The 22036-nt window shown below is 39.7% G+C and overlaps 2 protein-coding genes across 2 annotated transcripts in view; both read right to left on the reverse strand.

Annotated features, from left to right (window-relative positions):
• mturn (maturin, neural progenitor differentiation regulator homolog) overlaps positions 1 to 11163 on the reverse strand; it is a 28288-nt gene extending 17125 nt beyond the window's left edge. The window contains exon 1 of the mRNA XM_033016867.1: positions 10739 to 11163. Coding sequence (XP_032872758.1) covers positions 10739 to 10900 — 162 coding nt within the window. The 5' untranslated portion in view covers positions 10901 to 11163. The remainder of the gene's footprint in view (positions 1 to 10738) is intronic.
• A 678-nt stretch (positions 11164 to 11841) lies between these two features.
• eaf1 (ELL associated factor 1) overlaps positions 11842 to 22036 on the reverse strand; it is a 31747-nt gene continuing 21552 nt past the window's right edge. Inside the window, exons 5-6 of the mRNA XM_033016858.1 lie at positions 16630 to 16893; positions 11842 to 14386 (exon numbers count right to left, since the gene is read on the reverse strand). Coding sequence (XP_032872749.1) covers positions 14340 to 14386; positions 16630 to 16893 — 311 coding nt within the window. The 3' untranslated portion in view covers positions 11842 to 14339. The remainder of the gene's footprint in view (positions 14387 to 16629; positions 16894 to 22036) is intronic.

Here is a 22036-nt window from a genome sequence, read left to right on the forward strand (position 1 = left end):
TCCACTTTGGTGGCAAGACCAGGAAGGCAGATTATTATCTGAATGGTGTCAGATTAGGAAAAGTGGAAGTGCAACGATACCTGGGTGTGCTTGTACATCAGTCACTGAAATAAGCATGCAGGTAGAGCAGGCAGTGAAGAAAGCTAATGGAATGTTGGCCTTCATTGCGAGAGGATTTGAGTTTAGGAGCAAGGAGGGCCTACTGCAGTTGTACAGGGCCCTGGTGAGAATGCACCTGGAGTATTGTGTGCAATTTTGGTCTCCTAATTTGAGGAAGGACATTATTGTTATTGAGGGAGTGCAGTGTAGGTTCACCAGGTTAATTCCCGGGATGGCAGGACTGACATATGATGAAAGAATGGGTTGACTGGGCCTGTATTCACTGGAATTTAGAAGGATGAGAGGATATCTTATAGAAACATATAAAATTCTTCAAGGATTGGACAGGCTAGATGCAGGAAAATGTTCCGAATGTTGGGAGAGTCCAGAACAAGGGGTCCCAGTTTAAGAATAAGGAGTAGGTCATTTAGGACTGAGACGAGGAAAACATTTTTCACCCAGAGAGTTGTGAATCTGTGGAATTCTCTGCCACAGAAGGCAGTGAAAGCCACTTCACTGGATGTTTTCAAGAGTTTAATTTAGCTCTTAGGGCTAAAGGAATGAAGGGATATGGGGAAAAAGCAGGGTACTGGCTCGAAGGGCGAATGGCCTCCTCCTGCACCTATTTTTCTATGTTTCTATTATTCAAGGGAAGGCAAGTGGATACTATGGGTGTCCCTCCTCTCTTCCAGCTTTCTTTCCCCTCCCCCCCCCCCCCCCCCCCCCCCCACCATAATCAATCTGAAACGTCACAACCCAAAATGTCATCTAACCATTTTCTCCAGTGATACTCCTAACCAGCCAAGTTACTCCAGCTCTTCATGTTTTTAAAATTATAGGTCTGTTAGCTAACATGTGCGGCACAGTGGCGCAGTGATACAATTGCTGCCTTGCAGCACCAGAAACCCTGGTTTGATCCTGACTACGGGTGCCTGTCTGCAGGGTGTTTGTACGTTCTCCCTGTGACCTGCGTGGGTTTTCTCCGGAATCATCCCACACTCCAAAGATATACAAGTTTGGGGGTTAATTGGAAATTGACCCTAGTGTGTGTATGACAGCAGTATGTGTAGTATGCGGGAATGCTTGTCGGCTCGGTCTCGCTTGGCCGAAGGGCCTGTTTCCTCGCTGTATCTTGAAACTAAAATCTGATGTTGACAAAATGATGAAGTCTATTTCCAAGCAATAACAAGTCATTTAGATAAGTTTAATGTAATTAAACCAAATCAATATGGTTTTATTATAGGTACATCATGCTTGACACATTTGCTGGAGTTCAAGGCTATGACAAGCAGCGTTGACACACGAGAATCTGTTAATCTGGTGTATTTGAATTTTAAGAAAGACAATATATATAAGTTGTATATATGACTAAGATACTGAATAGCATATGAGGGTTTTTTTTTTTTTTTTGTATGGCTTTGTAAATATTTGATTAGTGTTTAAATGTAAATAATTTGGTGTACATATAGTGGCTGGTGTACATATGGTGTACATATAGCTGCTAAATTTGTATAAGATAATTATAAGCAGTTGAATAAGGGGTGGGAATTAATAAGCTTTGGCTTCTTCCTGCTCCTTTTCAGACATATGATTTTATTTATTTATAGATATTGTTTATGACACTTTATAAATATTTTTGTTTTGTTTTTTGTATGCTGTTTCACACTTGCTTTTTATTCTTTTATTCTGTTCGAAATAAATAATAAAAATAAAAATAAATAAAAATAATATAAATAAGTGCCATGCTGATGTCAAGTGAATGCAGATTCTAGAACCTCGAGTAAAAAATGAATTTCTGGGGGAATTCAGCTGTTCAGCAGCATCGGTGGAACAAAATGGACGTGTTTTTTTTTTAAGAAGGACCCCGACCCAAAACGTCATCTGTCCATTTATCTCCACAGATGTTGTTTGATCTTCTGAATTCCTTCAGCATTTTGTTTTCTTGCCACTTAAAGGCTGATGCATGATAAAAACACATATTGTGGGGAAGGGGACAAACAGAAAGTGTTAGCATGGGTTGAATATTGGTTCACATAGAAGACCATCAGAATGAACAGGTCTCTTTGTTAGGCTGGTAGATGGAATTTATGGACTGCCTCTACAATTAGTTTTGGTCCTCAGTTATTTGCCATACATAATAATGGCCTGGAGGAAGGGAGTCTAGGATATTCAAGTTAGGCAATTTTATATAAAGATAGTTTGGAGGACATATTGCCATGAGGATATTTGGATATTACAGCACGATACAGATAGGTTGAGTGGACATAAAAATTAGCAAATAGAGTTTAATGAGGGAAAATGCGGAGGTTATATACTCAATCGGAATTGAAATTAAGACAATTATCTAAGTGGAGTAAGATTGCAGATGAGTGAACTACACAGGATTTTGTGTGCACTAATAGCACACATTTGGCAGAAAGGTACAGCCAATGGTTCAGGAGGCAAATTACATGGCAGCCTTTGTTGAAGGTGGTTTGGAGCTTAGAAATAGAGAAATATTGGTACAAGAGTAGGGGTATTTGTGAGGCTTCACCTGGAGAAGTGTGCAGTTTTGATACTCTTATTTTAGAAAGCTCGTGCTGGCACTGGTGACTGTCCAAATAGCACTGAGTTAATTCCTGGGATGAGAAGCTTGTCCTATCACGTGGTAAATAAATTAAAACCATGTTTGTGCTCTTATTAAAATATACCAGCTCCTGAGGCACACAACACAAATGATGTTAAGATATTTCCACTAGCAGATAGTTACAAGACTAGGGAGCAATCATTTAAAACTGAAGTGTGGGAATTTATTCTCGCAGAAGATGGTGAATCACTGGTACACATGACAATAAATCTAAACCTATGAATTCCAAAGGGAATAATGTAAAATAAATGCAAGTCCTTTATTTTAAAATTTAAGATTGTCTAGAATAAAGGACAAAAAGTGATGGAGTAGCTCAGTAGGTCCGACAGCATCTCAGGAGAACATGAATAGGTGACGTTTCAGGTCCTGACCCTTCTTCAGTCTGATTGTAGGGTGGGAGGAAATGAAAGCAGGGAGAGAGAAGAGGCAAGACAAAGCATGACAAGTAAATGGTAAACACAGGTGAGGTTTTTCTGATTGGCAGATAGCTAGAACAAAGGCAGAGATTAAAACAAAAGGAGTATGACAACAGGATTAAAGAGTTCAGAGCTGTGAAGCTAGAGAAAGGAATGTGGGTGGAGGGGGAGGAGAGCAATGGGTGCTCGTCCAGGTGGGGCACAGGAGAGGGAGTGTGTGGGAGAAGAAGGGGAGGGGAGTGTGGAGGAGAATAGAATATTGTTTAGACTGACTTCAGGACACGTCTACGTGTTTTGTATTCAGTCTTCATTTGATAAATCAAATGCCACTGTATATGGAATATATAAAACTACCCTCATGATGTTTTAAAAGAATCCTTGACATCATGCCACAAAAAAAGTGGTCACCTAACAAAATGGTCAAATCCAGTCAACCCTTCATTTGCAGCCAAGATGATAGCTTGTTCCATGGTGATATTATATTTACTATTTGATCACTCAACTAAGTGTTTGTTGTCAAAAGCCATGAGGCAAAAATGTGGCTAAAATTTGATCATTTTGTTATTGAAGTAAAAGAGTGCAATTCAGATTCTTTCAGAGGGTAGCGAATCTCTGGAATTCTCTACTCCTCAGGGTGATGGATGCTCAATTATTAATTATATTCAAGGGAGGAAGATAAACATTTGAAAGCAAAGACTTTGGTGTACATGTCTGATCTTTCAAAGGATGCCAGAATAGATCAGCCATAATCATATTGAATAGCATGGGTAGCTTGACAGACCTGGTGGTCTATTTCTGTTCCATCTTTTCTGTGTTCTTGGATAGATGGTGAAATGAAAGACTTGCAATGTATTTTCAACAGAATGGATGGAGTGTGAATTGATGGATGCACTCCCATATGCTTGACCTTTGGTGTTCTTACTGGTGGAAATCACAGGTGTGGGAGGTGCCATTGCTGTAGTACAGGTGGATAACTGCAGCACACGTTGTAGTTGGTACAGACTGTATCTGCTGCTTAGGGTAATGATGCTGATCGAACAGGCTGTTTTGTCTAGGATGACGTTTACCTTCTGGATTTGCCAGCACTGAACTCCAGTGGAAAGTATTCCATCTGATTCCTGACTCACACCGTAGAAAATATTTAGTAAGTCACTCTCTGCAGGATATACAACATTTGGCCTACTCTTGTAGTCATTGCATTTGTAGCTGGTCTGGTTTAGTTATCAATTAATGGTGTCTCTATATTAACATTGTGGCACTCAGTGATAATAATGCCATTGCCAGGTGGTTAGATTTCCTTTTGTTTGGATATATTAAATACCTGATACATTTGTGGCATAAAGATTAGCCTCATTTAGCAGGACGTGATTGAATGCTGCATATATCTTGCTACATGAGACATGAACGGCTTCATTTGTTGTATTGTAAATACAATTGAATATTGTACAATCATCAGCAAACATCTCCAATTCTGACTTCATAATGGAATGAATGTAATTGAAACAGCATTTGATGACAGCTGGGTCCAGAATACTGCTGAAAGGAACTCGCTCAATGATGTGCTGGAATAGGTTGATTGCTTGCCACATCTCGAACCATCGTCCTTTGTGCAAAATACAAGTCTAACTACTGGACTTGTATTTTCCCGTTTGGTGCCTAAGGATCAAATTTACCAGAGCTCCTTGATGCCATACTCCTAAACAGTAGCGATCAAAAGGATAACTGGCTTGATCAGAGAAAGCCAGAATAGATCTGTTAAAATAAATCTCTAGTTACAAGTCTTGTTGATTAGGTAAGGAGAGTTAGGCATGAGAAATACACATGTATAGAGTTTCAAAGGCAACTGATAATGTAACTTAATAGGTGTTGGACGAAGACTGAAACCCATAGAATAAAAATACTAACAGCGTGGATGAAAAAAAAATTGAGAAAAGCCAAAGTTCAGTGACTGGAAGGAAATATATAGCTGAGTTCCTCAGGGTAGGTCCCAAGTTCTGGGTATACTGGGTAGATTCCCAGATTACAAAAATTGTACACAAATGAACAGCAAGCATGACACAAAGCTTGGAGGCACGTCCAATTGTGTGGAAGATCGTAATAAGGAAATATTGTGATAAGGGAATCACAATCTCACATTGGCAATTCAAGAAAAGATTACTTTTTTTTCACACAGAAGCTAAAGAATCTTTGAAATTCTGTGCCCTGGCTGCAGGTTCAGTTGCAGTGTATAGTCAAGACAGAGACATGGGATATAAATATTGAAAGGGGCAAGGAAGGTTGTACTTTAATTAAAGATTTGCCATGATTTCAAAAATGCCGAGAAAGGCAGGGGGAGGTTTTTATAGACATGTTTGTGGAATGGGCAATTGATGACGTGAAATTCAATGCTGAGAAATGCTAGCAATACATTTAGGTAGGAAGAATGAGAGAAGGCAATATAATCAAGAGGACATCATTCTAAAACGGATTTAAGAGCATAAAAGGTATTGAACATGGTACGGCAAACTGAGAGTGATTAAAAAGGTACACCCATTCCTGAGTTTCATAGAGTCAAATGAAAAGAGCAAGGAATTCATGAACTTTATAAAACACTAGTAAACCACTGAAGTACTGTGTTCAGTTCATAACATTTAAGGAAAAATACAAAAGCTTCAGAATGTGCAAAGAATTTACTCAAATTATTCCAGGGCCGCAAAGTAATGTGTCAAGTCAGAAGATGAGGTCCATATTCTGTTAGTTTACATTGAGTTTCATTTGAATAACATAGAAGGGTAAAGAGACAAAATTTATAGTAGGACTGGGAATGGACTTGCTTTCTGAAACCAGAGGCAACAAGGGAATCAGGGTCACACTTGCAGACCAAGTGAAGGTTCCGCAAAATTATCACACAATATGGATTTGGTTTCCCCAGTTAGAATAAATAAATCGTTGCTGCATTGGGGCAGAGTACTTGGTCTCTTGATTACCGAAAGGTAGTAGATGAAAAAGTAAAATGATACACCTCCAGCAGTTACATGGTAAGCATGCAGGCTATTTAAAGCAGTGGTTCTTAACCTATGGGGGTCGTTTGGGGCTTTGCCGGGGGTCATGAAGGGGACACAAATAACATATCAATTTATTTAACAAAGGTACATACCACATACAGTATTTTGTTCGCCTATGCCAAAAAGGTTAAGAACCACTGATTTAGAGTATGTGATAGCTTTATGAAGGGACAGGACAATGAATTCAACTTTGTTGGCACCAACAAACAAAATTGTTCAATATTTACAATTCCACAAAATTAACTCTTTACTGTTACTAATAACTCTTATTATTTTATTCCCATTGTCCATTTTGCAACATTGCCTACTTCATGTTGCAACTCCCAAAACACTTTCCCATTTCCCTAGATCATAATTTTTCTGTCCGAACAGAAAATCTACAAACTGACACTCCCAAGACTTCTCACCCATCAAACATTGCTGATTTAAAAAAATAATCTGCAATCTTCTTTATTATGCCCCCAACATTTAGTTATACAAAAAGGTGCTAAATACTGAACCCAACTTGCCACATTTTTTAATTAGAGAACCAAAAAAAAGCAGGCATTGAAGAAAGCTTTTTTGAAGAATTGGCCTTCATAACAAGAGGAATTGAGTATAGGAGCAAAGAGGTAGTTGTACAGGGTGAGACCACACCTGGAGTATTGTGTGCAGATTTTGTCTCCTAATTTGAGGAAGGACATTCTTGCTATTGAGGGAGTGCAGCTGTTAATTCCCAGGATGGTGGAATTTAGAAGGATGAGAGGTTATCTTATAGAAACACATAAAATTATTAAGGGATTGGACACACTAGATGCAGGAAACATGTTCCCGATGTTGGGCGAGTCCAGAACCAGGGGACAGTTTATGAATAAGGGGTAGGCCATTTAGAACTGACATGAGGAAAAACTTTTTCACACAGAGTTGTGAATTTGTGGAATTCTCTGCTTCAGGAGGCAGTGGAGGCCGATTCACTGGATGTATTCAAAAGAGTGTTAGATAGATCTCTTAGGGCTTGCAGAATCAAGGGATATGGGGAGAAGGCAGAAACGAGCTACTGATTGTGAATGATCAGCCATGGTAGCATTGAATGGCGGTGCTGGCACGAAGGGCCGAATGGCCTAATCCTGCACCTATTGTCTATGTATCTATATAAATATCCACCAAAGCCCTTTGCTTCCTGTCACAGCCAATTTTGGATTCCATTTGCCACTCTCCTTGAGATCTGTCTCGCATCTTCATAGCTGCTTCAACCCACTATTTTTTTTAATTCACTCCTTACTGTGGTAAATAAGCCTTAATTCATCACTGTTTCATTTTTTCCTTTTTTGATGTACAGGCTCAAACAGAATGATGGTTACTACTACAAAAATCATGTTCCACTAATACTCTTTCTAATTAGCACGTGTTTCATAAAAATAAATCCAGAATATCTTGTTTCTCTGTTTGGGCTTGCAACATACTGGTCCCAAAATGAAATGCAGGAATTCTGTGCCTTTTTTGTCTATGTATTAATTATATCCCAGGTACTATTCGGATAATTAGCACTTTAACACTTTTAAGAATTTTTACGACAAATATGCTCTTCAATTGCCCTTGGACCATTTGTCGGTGACATCCTTTTTTGTTCTTTAATTCAATGCAGCTAAACTTACTTGATGGGGTCAATGAAAGAGTGTTCACGTCGCAGCCCTGTTTCCAGCAATCTTTCCACCACCACGCACAAGAAGCGCAAGACAGACACCATTGTATGTAGATGCCAAGAAGTGTGCTCAGCTCTGGCTGAACAACTTCTAATCTGTGTGTGGACTCGAAAAGATCTTATTTGATTGTCTTAACATGCAATACCTTCTCACGCCTAACTTTGATTATGTCTTAAAAGAGTATTACTACCGAGTACATTTAGGTACAACTCAGCAAGAGTAATGAACAATTCAGTCCACTTTTAATTTTAGTTTCTAGGCCGGTTCATAGAGAACTCAGGAAGTTTAAAGGTCAAAAAGCAAAGTGATATAAATACTATTCTTCAGTGAACATTTGTTTCATTTAGGGGTTTTTTGGACTTAAAATCGACTGATTCTGATTAAGTTGGTTCAGACATAGAATCCCAAAGATTTGCATCACATACAAACACTTCTGAGTTGAAGCATTTGTGGTTGTGTTAAAAAAAAAAAAAGGCACAAAGTGCTGGTGTAACTTAATGGGTCAGTCAGCATCTTTGGAGAACATGGATGGGTGACGCTTGGGTTGGAACCCTTCCAATTAATTGAGATTTGGGGGGGCTAACCAAATTCCTATGAAGCTGCATCATGACATCCCAAATCTTATACTCAATGCCCCGAATTATGTAGACAAACATGCCTTCTTTACCATTCTATCTACTCGTGTTGCCACATTTAGAGAACCATGGACTTGGATGTGTAATTAAGTGTAATGCCATTAATTGTATAATCATGCATAGTCCACTTGTAGATACAAGTTGTAAGTACATATTCTGCATCTATCACTTTTTGTAAAAGGCCATTTATTTCATGATCGAACATTTCTCTGCTTAAATAAAATGAATTACCTGTCTGATTTACAGTGAAAGACTGATCACATTTGAAGTTTATCTTCCACGTTATGGTTATTTGTTGCTAATTATGCAAATACTGTTATCAGTTTAGCAATGTGACACAATTATTTTGAGACAATTTAATAACAGTAATTTTTAAAACAATTAAATTTGTTATACCATTGGCCCAACTGAGTCCCTGTAACAGGTCTGGTTCAAATGATAGATTTTCTTAACAGCTGGACTTTGCCCTCCCTACTAGAAGGCAACTGCAGACTAGGCCAATTACAATCTCAGAACTTCTCTTTCAGTGGCATTACCATTGTTTTCCCCACCATAAGCATTGAGGCCTAGCCAGATACACATCTTGACCGACACAATTAATTAGTTGGTGAGAGGGGGGTCTGAAGAAGGGTCTCGACCCAAAACGTCACCCATTCCTTTTCTCCAGAGATGCTGCCTGAGTTACTTCAGCATTTTGTGTCTACCTTTAATTAGTTGGTAACATGGATAAGTTAAAGGCGAGTTATCTACTGAGTTACACTTCGCCCCTTAATTTTCAATGGCCATTTGGCATTTAGATGCACAAATCAGGAGTGTGGCTGAATAAATTAAATTAATCTAGATGCAATTCGATCACTTAACTCACTTTTGGCTCTCCTGTTAGACCCTTAAACTTTCACCCCTTCAGTCCCAGCACATCATGCCTGTAGAAGGTAGGAATTGCAAGATGCACTGCAGCAACCTGTCAAAAGTTTATTTGATAGTATCTGTGACCTCAGCTTCCTGGAAAGATCACCAGGTACTAAGTAATGCCACAAACTCCCAAGTTTCATACCACCCCAATTTGGACCCATCAGTTTTTCTTATTGCTGGGATAAAATCCTTTAAATTCTGGACTAACACTTGTGCGTAGTTACATCACAACAATGCAACAGTTCAAGAAGGCGCCGTTTCTCATATGGTTAATTCTGGATGGACAATAGATTCTGGTTTTGCCAGCAATTACATCATATATCAATAAAAATGTAATGCAAAAAAAACTTCAGTGCTGCATGTTGTGATTAAAATGCTCTTCAACCATCAGTAGAAGCAACCAACTAAATAGTAAACGTCTCCTTCTGATGAGCATGCTTGTGGGGACAATGTACCGAGTGAGGCAAGGGGTATAATATGACAACCCAGCACGGTGATTAAATTATTTGATGTGAACAATGATTGTATTAATCCATTATATCGAGTAGGATGCATGCTCACTTTTGCACAGAAAATAAAGTCAGCTCATTCGACATGCGGGGCGGGGGAAGGGCTAGAGGCAGGATTCCTGCATGAATTATTTAACATGCAAAATGGGCTCTCCGCCTGCTGCTAGGCAATAACGCATTCGAAACATAATAATATAAACATACAGGTAGTAATAAATATTATATTTAATTTAAGGCATGCAAGTGTGTAACTTTTCAAAGAGGATTTAGCAGCCAACAGCAATACACGCTAAGGGCAGCTGAGGGAAGGACACCAGCCGCAGCTTTATTCGACTGCGTTTATACCGAAGTCAGTGTGGGAGTCGACTCGCTGTCCACTAGACAGGCACTGACTGTAAAACCTCAACCTCATAATTCCATAACTATCTCACAAGACTGTATTTAATAACGACAGATAACGAAAGGCAAGGGCGGTGCAGCAAGGTCTGCCGCTTGGCTTGGTCTTTGTTTTGCAGCATTGCTGAGGAACGAGGACACCGGCCAAGCGCCTCCTGTAATGTAGAAGCTTATTTTGGGGCCACGGTTCGGGAGGGGCGGAGACCACAGCCATTAACCCCAGAGAGATTTTGATGAGCATTGAGCAAGGTTTGAATGGTAGGGACCCCCCTTACACGGATTTATTCTCACTGTCATGACCAGGATAGCGGCGGCGGCCAGATGGAGATGGCAGGGACCGGCGGCCGTGACGCAGCAAGGCCAAGATTGACCAGAGAGCGAGAATCACCCCCCACCCACCCACCCCCTCACCAACTCACAAAATTATCCCTGAAGTCACTGTCTGGGCACAGGACGTAGAAAGAAACGCCGGGATCCGCGTAGAAATCCAGGCGGCTCTCAGCCTCCTCGGTGGCGATCAGCTCGAACGGGGTGTTGTAGCACCATTTGTCCGCGATGTCGACGAACTGCTGGAATTCCATGGCGACCGGCTCCTCCGGTGCGGGCGGGCGGGCGGGCGAGCGTCGTCCGTTACCTCAGCCGCGACCTGGCCCGCCGCATCAGCCTGGGGGAGTGAGTGAGTGAGTGAGTGGAGGGAGAGAGGAGAGAGAGAGAGAGAGAGCGGCCCAGCCAGCGAGCTCACCGCGCTTTGTTTGACTTGTCGCTCGCTTTGTGGCGCACTTCCGCCGCTCAGACTGCCCCCTCCCCGCCAGCCCCCTCCCCTCCTCACACCCACCCACCCACCAACCCGGAGCACGAGGCACAAGAGGGCGGGTGTCAGCGGCGCGTGCTGCGCCGTGCTGGTGTAAACGCTGCAAGGATGAGTACGGCGCGGCGCAGCGCGCTTTCTTTCATCCTTCAAGGACACCGAGATACCCTGTCACATTGATGCTCGGATTTAGATCTTGCCGGCGGTCTATAAGCACCAGATGTAACATTGATCAAATAGTGTTATAACACAATGAATTGCAGTTATGACCTCGCATAATCATAAAACAATCCGCAGGCAATGAACTACTTTCCAAGTGCAGTCAGTGTAATGTAACAAAATTACTTATGGAGACCAGGAATTGCATCAAAATAGTTATAGTACTGGCGTACAGTAAATTTAGCTAAATACCTACTGCAGATTATTAATTTGAATTACTGATTGGTTAATATCAAAACTAGCATATTGTTTTTTTAGACAAATATCCCTTAGGGAAGATATGTCATCATTATCCAATGTAGCCTATTTGACACTACGTTGAATCTGTTACAATTTACTCAGTGATACATTCAATTGACAACAAAATGCTGTGAGCGACCATATCAGATGGTCTGGATAAATTATGTAATTACTGTGCTGTAATCCTTCACCATTTAGGTTGGAGGGGAAAAAGCAGAAGCCACGCCGAGAAGCAGTGTAAAATAACACACCAGACATAGACAATTGTGTATATTTAGCATTTGTATATACATTCAAATTGAGGCCAAGGAATAGATCACTTGACCTTGCTTCAGTCTGGGCAATGTAATTTCATAAAACAATGAAGTTTAATATTGTTCCTCAAATCTGTATTTAAACCATGAATTTGCTATGAATAAACAAAAACTTTGTGAACAACAGATTTTACCTCACCAAACAGGTTCTGTTCATTATAGGATTGAGTAACCCTATATTAGTATTGCAGTGTTATAAATTAATTAAAATTACAAACCTACAAAATACAATTGTAATATTTTCAATTAACTCTCAATCTGATAAACAAAGCAAACTCAATATAACAAGATAGCTCTGGATTAAGAATAGACACAAAGTACTGGAGTAACTCAGCAAGTTAGGCAGCTTCTCTGGAGAACATGGCTCAATGACATTTCGATTTGGAACCCTTTTTACCCCTGCAAATTTGGATTAAGAATGTTCATCTTGTGAGAATACATTACTCTACATGCTGGATCGAGCTGCTGTATTAAAATCACTTATGAAAAAAGCAGAAAATTAGTATGGGTGTGAGGGTTGAATTAGAATATCCTTACAGTGTGCCAGTTATTTAAAAAAAAATCAGGTATCAGGTGTAACTGGTTAAATGTTTAACTCTAATAGGCTATGGCATTAGTGGTACAAGGTCACATTAATCAGAAGTACTACAAATATACAAGCTAATCAGATTCATCAGCTAATCTCCTCTATGGTCCTCTAATTATTGGAAGAGTAACTCCATCCTTGTGTAGTGAGGCATCCATACTCTCAGATTTTCAATTTTCACATATCCCCCAAACAGTTTTCCGTGGAAAAGAAAATTGTAAATGTGGAAAAAAGGAGTAAGAGAACTTTAGTGGAATAGGATATAACAAAAGCAGCCATAAAATGACCACCGGAGCTTGGTTTAAGGAATAATTAAATGTGGAGAGAGGAAGAAAGGTGATTGAAGATAAGCTAAGACATCTTCTTCCAACCTATATAATGTCATGGAGAAATTAGGCATTTCTAATCAATCACTATTTCTCAATTCATTATTTAGCAGAATATAACAAATTCTCAATGCATCTACTGTCATTTCTTTCATATTTAATTCATAGCCTCATGGCTTGGCAAACTGAAGCATTCAGTATCTGTTTACATTCTTACACGTCAATTTTGTTGGAATACGTTAAATATTATCTGAATTTACTAAAATTTTGTTGGATGCTTCATTTTGAAGTAGAAATCTTTTTTCATTCATAGGATTTAATTGTCAGAGTTGGAAAACCAATGAAGATCAATACTATGGTGAATTGATACCAAATTTCTGCTTCAATTGGAATTTTTTGAATAATCTTTCACAGGCACGTGCATATACAAATCATTAGCCACAGATGATGAGGTCTTTAACCTGTTGCTTGAAAGTAGACTGACCAATCTTACAAAAACAGAAAGATACACCAACTGTTGAGATAATAATTGAGGTCTGGGAGAAGATCATCAGCCCACTCAGGCCAGTAGTGATATGTAAAATTTGTGAATCAGATGTTGACAGAATAGCCACGGAGCAGCAATGTTTTTTTTCTATTTCATAGATACAAGATTGAAGAGCATCATGAATTAAATTAAAGAATTTAAAAAAAATCAAAATAAAATGTTTTTCAACTGAAACATTAAATAGTAACAAATGTGTAGAAATTCTATGTATGTAGAAATGTGTAGAAATTCTAAAACGATAGGAGAACAGTCAGAATATCCAGTTTCAAACAAGTTCCTCCATAAATAATGGTGTTCTTATACCACTCAAGAAGTACTACAAGTATATCGTTGTTTTTACATTGAAATGTCTTGTTTTAGGAAATTAAGCCTAGTCTCATAACTTGTCTCACCCAAAATACTCTAAGATTTCAGAAACATTGTTGCTGTTAATTTCTAGAGTTGCACATCTGTGGTTCTTAAATTCAGGTTTGTAACCACAACTGTTTCCCACAATTAATCCCAATAAACCACATAGCTCAATACCTATTACCTCACATAATATTGGTATTTGTGGGCATTGGCCCTGCCAAAGGATTTCTACACTGTGTGACATATGTTCTGTTTATACAAACTTATTGTATAATTACACTTTAAAATGCAAGATAAACATTGCACATATACATGATTCAGCATCAATGTCATTCCTGTTTGGTAGTTTTGAAAATGCATGTTTACTTAAAAGATCATCAAGCCTTAAGAAAATGAATTAGAATACCTGACAAAATATACAAGTGAAATTAATGTTTCTAATTTAACTTTTAAAAAGTAATTAAATATATTTCTAAATCGTACAGCATTAATCACCCCATATTTGATCTTCTGTAAGGACACACACAAGAAATGTTTTGTTTCACACAAAATCTCTAATCTAACCAATGTAACAGCACACTTTTCCTTTTGGATGATTGTGGAGGTAGATGGCCCGTTTTCCTCAGACTTTAATCATCACTGTCACTCCCAGATTCACTCAATTGTAAATCACTTCCTGAAAACAAAGATTTTGTATTATTAACAAGAGGTTATGGACAATAGACAATAGGTACAAGAGTAGGCCATTCAGCCCTTCGAGCCATTCAATATGATCATGGCTGATCATCCCCAATCAGAACCCCGTTCCTGCCTTCTCCCGTCCCCTGGCTCTGCTATCCTTAACAGCCCTATCTAGCTCTCTTTTGAAAGTATCCAGAGAACCGGCCTCCTCTGCCCTCTGAGGCAGAGAATTCCTCAGACTCACAACTCTCTGTGTGAAAAAGTGTTTCCTCATCTCCGTTCTAAATGGCTTACCCCTTATACTTAAACTGTGGCCCCTGGTTCTGGACTCCCCCAACATCGGGAACATGTTTCCTGCCTCTAGCGTGTCCAAACCCTTAATAATCTTATATGTTTCAATAAGATCCCCTCTCATCCGTCTAAACTCCAGAGTGTACAAGCCCAGCAGCTCCATTCTCTCAGCATATGGCAGTCCCACCATCCCGGGAATTAACCTTGTAAACCTATGCTGCACTCCCTCAATAGCAATAATGTCCTTCCTCAAATTAGATAACCAAAACTGCACACAAAACTCCAGATGTGGTCTCACTAGGGCCCTATACAACTGCAGAAGGACCTCTTTGCTCCTATACTCAACTCCCCTTGTATGAAGGCCAACATGCCATTCACTTTCTTCACTGCCTGCTGTACCTGCATGCTTACTTTCATTGACTGATGAACAGGGACCCCCAGATCCCATTGTACTTCCCCTTTTCCCAGCTTGACACCATTTAGATAATATACCTTCCTGTTTTTACTACCAAAGTGAATAACCTAACATATATCCACATTAATCCACATCTGCCCACTCACCCAACCTGTCCAAGTCACCCTGCATTATCATAGCATCCTTCTCACAGTTCACACTGCCACCCACCTTTGTGTCATCTGCAAATTTGCTAATGTTACTTTGAATCCCTTCATCTAAATCATTGGTGTATATTGTAAATAGCTGCAGTCCCAGCACTGAGCCTTGCGGTACCCCATTAGTCACTGCCTGCCATTCAGAAAGGGACCCGTTAATCCCTACTCTTTGTTTCCTGTCTGCCAACCAATTTTCTATCCATGTCAGCACTCTACCCTCTGTCATCCGTCATTAAGCAGTTTTTAATATCTATTTTCACTTTGTTGCTGATTTCCTTTCGTAGGAAAAATATTAAGTCTTGCATGTGCCACGTGCCCAAGAAAAGCATTATGAATTCATTTCAATTTCTGTTAAAAGGTCTGCCAATTATCAGCCTGAAATGGCAGTTACATTAAATTTGGCTGTGCAAAGAACAGGCAGCTCTAAAGCCACAAGTAAACACAGGTAGCAGAATGAGTGGGACGTGGAAATAATTATTTTTTATGTGGGATTCAAAGAACTACACCTTAGTAGATTATAAGGAAGAAGAGCTTAAAGTCAATTCAGATATTATTATTCATTTTGTCCATTAGTTGGAAATTAATATAGCCAAGCTAAATAATGATGCAGATGTTTTTAAAAAAGTGGTTTTACTGATGATTATTTTATATAGAGGTCTTTAGATAGCAATCAAGGACAGCTGAAGCCTTTCATAGTTGAAATATCGTTGGTTAAATTGCACAGGCTGGTATACTGTGTGCAGTGTGGTCTTACTTACAAATGTACTAGCATTTGAAGCAGTTTAGAAGATATTAGAAGAAGGGTTTCGGCCCGAAACGTCGCCTATTTCCTTCGCTCCATAGATGCTGCTGCACCCGCTGAGTTCCTCCAGCAATTTTGTGTACCTTAGAAGATATTCAGTAGGCTAGTTCCTAAGATATTCAGTAGGCTAGTTCCTAAAATGAGATGGTTGGCCTTCCACAGATGATCTTAATGGAACATATAAATTCCTAAGAGGGCACAACATAGATGTTGAGATAATTCCATTAAAGGGCAAGGAGAGAAATCAATTAGGACTGGGTTGCCTGGGAATTTCTTCTCACAAAGTGGTGAAACTCTAGAATTCTCTGTGCCAGGGTGTTGTGAAGGCCATATTACTGCTGATACTTAACAGGGTGAGACACATTTTAAAAATGGGGAGAGATCAGCTATGGTCATGAGTGATGGGGCAGGATTGAGATCTCAAATGTTTTGATGTTTTCAAAATCCTTCAATTAATTCTTTATAAAATAAAATTTGTATTTTACACAATTGTGATTATTTTTTTTTAAAGCAATTATATATTGAATACTTACTCAGTGTGGTCATGAGCTGGTTGCTTCCAGGTCTGCTGGTGCCATTTGTAGCTGCACTTCTGTTACTGTAATTCTGTGGCTGCTGTTGCTGATGGGGTTGGGAATGGGATTGCTGCTGTGTTTGCAGCTGTGGCAGTGTAGATGGACAAGCTTCATTTTCCACATCACTACTGGAGCTGTCATCACTGCCAGATGAACTTCCAGATTCTGAAGAACTACTGCTGCTACTCATCTGTTCAATAATATCAACTTCAGCTCTCAGTTCTGGAAAATTGTAAGAGAGAATTGTAAGATACGAGCTTTCTTTCAACAAAAAAAAAAATATCAGAAAGCTAAAATTCTCAACAATCTTACACCATCTTGCACCCAAATTAATTTTTTTGTAGGCATGGCTGGAAAGATGGAATACTGTTCAAGAAACTAAATGGTAACAATTCAAACCTATATTACTGATCCAGTTAATCTAAAAATCTGATCTCTTCCCTTTTGATATTTCAATCTAGGGACTTTAATGATGTTATTGTTTTATAATCCTCATCTTTAATAGTGCCTATAGAACCTGCTTATATTTTGAAAGGAAAAGTGCAAACTCTGAAAAGTGCCTATGATAGTCACAGATATTTTAATTAATCACAGTTAAAATATATTAGCAGCAAAAGTGTAGCTAGGGAGACTCAATATCAAATGAAAGAATTTATGTGTAGTCACAAGAAGTGGGCAATATGCATTTGCGAAGGTAAGAAATGTTTGAGGATGGCTTTGTACGTGGGAAATTTGAATATTAATGAGGCCAATGCAATAGACATTGTCTACATGAACTTTAACAAGGCCTTTGACCAAGGTACCGCACAGAGGGTTGGTTTGGAAGATTAGATCACAAGGGTTCCAGGCTGAACTAGCCCATTGGATACAAAAGTGGCTTAAAGGTAGGAAACAGAGGGTGGTGATAGAGTTATTTTTTCAGAGTGGAGGACCACTGGTATACCAAGTGGTTTACCACATTGATTTGTGCTGGGTCCACTGTTGTTCATTATGTGTATTGACGATTTGGAGGCAAATACAGGTGGCACAATTAGTAAGTGTGCAGTGACACTAATATTGGTGGTATAGTGCACAATGAAGAATGTTAACCAAGATTACAGCAGCATCTTGATCCTGATACATTGGGCTAATGGAGTGGCACAGGGGAGTTTCTCAAATTAAGGTAAAGTATTGCACTTTGGTAAGACAAACCAGCAATGGACTTGCACAGTTAACGGTGAGTCTACATGCCCTGGGAGTATTCTAGAACAGAGAGATCTAATGTTGTAAAAGCATTGATCCAAGAAAGTGGTAGCATGGTTAAGAAGGCGTTTGGCAGACTCAACTTCATCAACACAGAATTGATTACAGGAGCTGGGATGTCATGTTACAACTAAACCATCGTTAGTAAGGCTGCATTTGGAGTTCTGGTCACTATTGTAGGAAGGATGTCATTAAACTGAAAAGGGAGCAAATAAGAGGCTGCTGTTGGATCTGGAGGGTTTAAGTTAGGAGAGGTTCGACAGGTTGGGTCTTTTTCGCTGGAGCATAAGAGTCTGACCTTATAGATGCATATTAAATGAGGCATTAATAAGATGAATGGCCAGTCTTTTCCCAAGGCTAAGGGAGTCAAATGCTAGAGAGCATAGGTTTAAGGAGAGAAATGAAAGATTTAAAAGAGACCCGAGGTCCAACGTTTCCACAGAGGGTGGTGCGTACATGGAAAGAGCTGCCAAAGGAAATGGGTACAATTATGGCATTTAAAGGCATTTGGATTAACATTTGCTTTAAATCCTATAGCCTGAAGTCCTGACCTCCCACATATTCATAATTTTGATTATTATCCAGTGACACAGAATTTTGCCCGGGTAGCAGGAGAGTTAGATAGAGCTCTTAAGGAGAGACGAGTCAGGGAATATGGGGAGAAGGTAGGATCACAGTGAATGGAGGTGCTGGCTCGAAGGGCCAAATGGCCTACTCTTGCACCTATTGTCTATTATCTAAATCAAAGCCAGCAAATCATGAACTAAGTAGTTTGCTCTTAATCATCAGCAAACCGCTAATTTATTCACTTATAACCTGGTCATCGATATTCTGTTTCAGATTTGTGAGGACCACTCAACTCCTGAACTTATCACAATCTTAGACTAAATATGATCCAAACAACTAGTGTAACTGGGACATGTTGGCTGGTATGGGCAAGTTGGGCCGATGGGCTGTATCATGTTCCATGCTGTATCATTTTTTGACTCTCACCTTAAACATACCTCCTCTTGTTTTTGATTCCCCAATGCCGGGTAAAAAAACTCTGTGCTTTCACCCTATTATTCCCCTCATGATTTTATAAACCTCCATAAGATCACCCCTCAGCCACCTGCACTCCACGGAATGAAGTCATAGCCTGCCCAACCTCTCCCTATTGCTGAACCCCTCAATTCTTTAACAAATGAAGCAAAGCATGCCTGTGTGAAAATAGACAATAGGTGCAGGAGTAGGGCGTTCGGCCCTTCGAGCCAGCACCGCCATTAACTGTGATCATGGCTGACCTAAACATTTCGGCATGAGCTGATAACAGGCAAGAAACATTCACACAACAAAATAGCACGAGTGTTTATGTGCACGTGATAGTGAGAGGGAGAAGGGGCGATGAGGTAGCTGTGACAAGAACAAGGAGTGCAGAGGAAAATCCTGATCCATATTCTCCACGTTATCCTGAAACTTATTCCATTCATCTTGGGATGGGTGGCATGGCACAGCTGGTAGAGTGCTACCTCACAGCGCAATAGACACAGATTCGATCCTGACCTTGACTGCGATCTGTGCGGAGTTTGCATGTGATTGTATGGGTTTCCTTCAGGTGCTACAGTTTCCTCCCACTTCCCAAAGATGTGCTGGTTTGTAGGTTAATTGGCATCTGTAAATTCCCCTAATGTGAAGGAAGTGGATGGGAAAGTGGGATAACAGAAGTAGTGTTTCTATAATGGCATGTTTCTATGTTGCATCTTTCAATCTTGAAACAGTCACCTTGCTCTTCTCCTCGTGATGTTACATCTAAAAATACTTGGTAACACAGAGGTAGGGCAGAACTCCACAGAGACTGACGCAAATTTTAAATAGACAATAGATAACAGGTGCAGGAGTAGGCCATTCGGCCCTTCGAGCCAGCACCGCCATTCAATGTGATCATGGCTGATCATCCACAATCAGTACCTCGTTCCTGCCTTCTCCCCATATCCCCTGACTCCGCTATCTTTAAGAGCCCTATCTAGCTCTCTCTTGAAAATATCCAGAGAACCGGCCTCCACTGCCCTTGAGGCAGAGAATTCCAGACTCACAACTCTCTGTGAGAAAAAGTGTTTCCTCATCTCCGTTCTAAATGGCTTACCCCTTATTCTTAAATAATCTCACTCGAGATTATAAAGACAATGCGTTTTATGCTAGGCTGTCGACGAACAAGAAAAATACTTGGTAGTAAGTGCAACCAAGCCATTTGATGACAAACATCATAAATGAAGGAAACTAGGAATAAAAAAGTCCAGGACAGTAGGCTATGTGGTCTATAGAATGAATAGAGGTAGGGCACAACCCCACAGGGAGAAACAAATATGATGACAATTTTAAATGATCTCACTAGAGGTTATCAAAGCAAAGTGTTTTCCACCAGACTGTACAAGAACACCTGTACTCTATTATTGTTTAACAGTCTGATTAAACAAGGGCAGCACAGTGGTGTAGCTGGTTGAGCTGCTGCATCACAGCTCCAGAAACAGGGGTTTGATCCTGACCTTAGGTGCTGTCTGTGTGGAGTTCACACGTCAAGACGCGTGGGTTTGTAGCTTAATTGGTCTGTAAAATTGACCCTAATGTGAAGGGAGTGGATGAAAAGTGGGATAACATAGAACGAGTGTGAATGGGGAAAGTGGGTTCGATGGTCAATGTGAACTTGGTCGGTCAAAGGGCTTGTTTCCATGCTGTATTTCTAAACTAAACCACAAATAACAAATCTAGAAAAACAACATTTGCTTGGCAATCCTAGAATAAACTTTGAAGAAAAATCAGAACCTAAAAATATTACTCCAAAAATGACACAACGTGCTGGAGTAACTCAGTGGTTCAAGCAGCATCCCTGGAGGACATAGATATGTTTCAGGACAGGACCCTCTTCGGAGAAGCAAGTTTGTATCTCTAAACTAAACTAAAGATGCTGCTTGATCTGCTGAGTTACCCCAGCACTTTGTGTCCTTTTTGTGTAAACTAGCATCTTGCAGTTCTTTGTTTCTACGTCCAAAAATGATTCTGATGCTAGATCAAATAAAAAGATGAAAAGCAGCTTCCATTTATATAACATTCTTAAACTGGCAAGCTCCAGAATACTTCAGAGAGTTATTAATAAATCTGTTTTGGTTCATTGTTACTGAGCCACATAAGCAGATTTCAGAACATATGACAAAAAGCTTGTCAGATATGTGTTTTTTAAGAAATGTCAGAGAAAAGGGGCAGAAAGCATGGATATTTTTGTAGGGAATAAAGAACTAAAGTGATTTTGCAGATAGGAAACGATTGACAAATGTACACCCCTTATAATAGGGAAATAGGGAAGCCTCAGAACACCAGAAATAGAGCGAGGGGAACACAAACTTCTTAGAGAGTTGTAGGGCTCAAACTATGGGTAAGAGGCAGCACCAGGGAGAAGTTTGAAAATATTTTAAAGCAGAGATATTGGTTCATCGGGAGCAAGTGTGGTGCTTGTTGCATGCACAGGGATGATGGATGAAAAAGTGAGAGTTACAACATAAGCATGAGAGCTTTGGATGGCATTATCATGTTCATATGTTCTTGGAGCAGAATAAAGCCATTTGGCCCATCAAGTCTACTCTGCCATTCAATCATGGCTGTATTTACAGTATTTTCTGTTTTTATTTTAACCAGAAATGTCCTGCCCTCTCCTCATTGTGTGGCATCTTGGTCTATTTGGTCAGCTTTATTTTAGAAGTACCAAGTCTCCATTTCAACTATTCCAAGCCCCAACACCACTGCATTATTTTGTTTAGCAATTCTTAAAACACCTTGATCATTCTAAATTGATAGCCTCCGCTGGAGCAGAAAGACATCTCCAAGATTTAAAAACAAAAACAAAATCTCTTCTCCACTCCTTATATTCTAGTGATTGCTGTCCCAATAATTTGAATATCTCACCTTCATTCAAATCCCCTTTTTTGGAATATCTATCTGGTGAATGCAGATATTGAATGTGTGACTTTAATGCCTTTTAATGTAAACAAGACAAATTTGACATATTGAAATGCATATTTGTGTCTCTGCACTGATCACCATGGACTACCATCAAGAAGGTTTTTGTAAACCAAGAAAAACCTAATTAACCGAA

The sequence above is a fragment of the Amblyraja radiata genome, chromosome 2 (genome assembly GCF_010909765.2).
Source record: "Amblyraja radiata isolate CabotCenter1 chromosome 2, sAmbRad1.1.pri, whole genome shotgun sequence".
In the NCBI taxonomy this organism is placed as follows: domain Eukaryota; kingdom Metazoa; phylum Chordata; class Chondrichthyes; order Rajiformes; family Rajidae; genus Amblyraja; species Amblyraja radiata.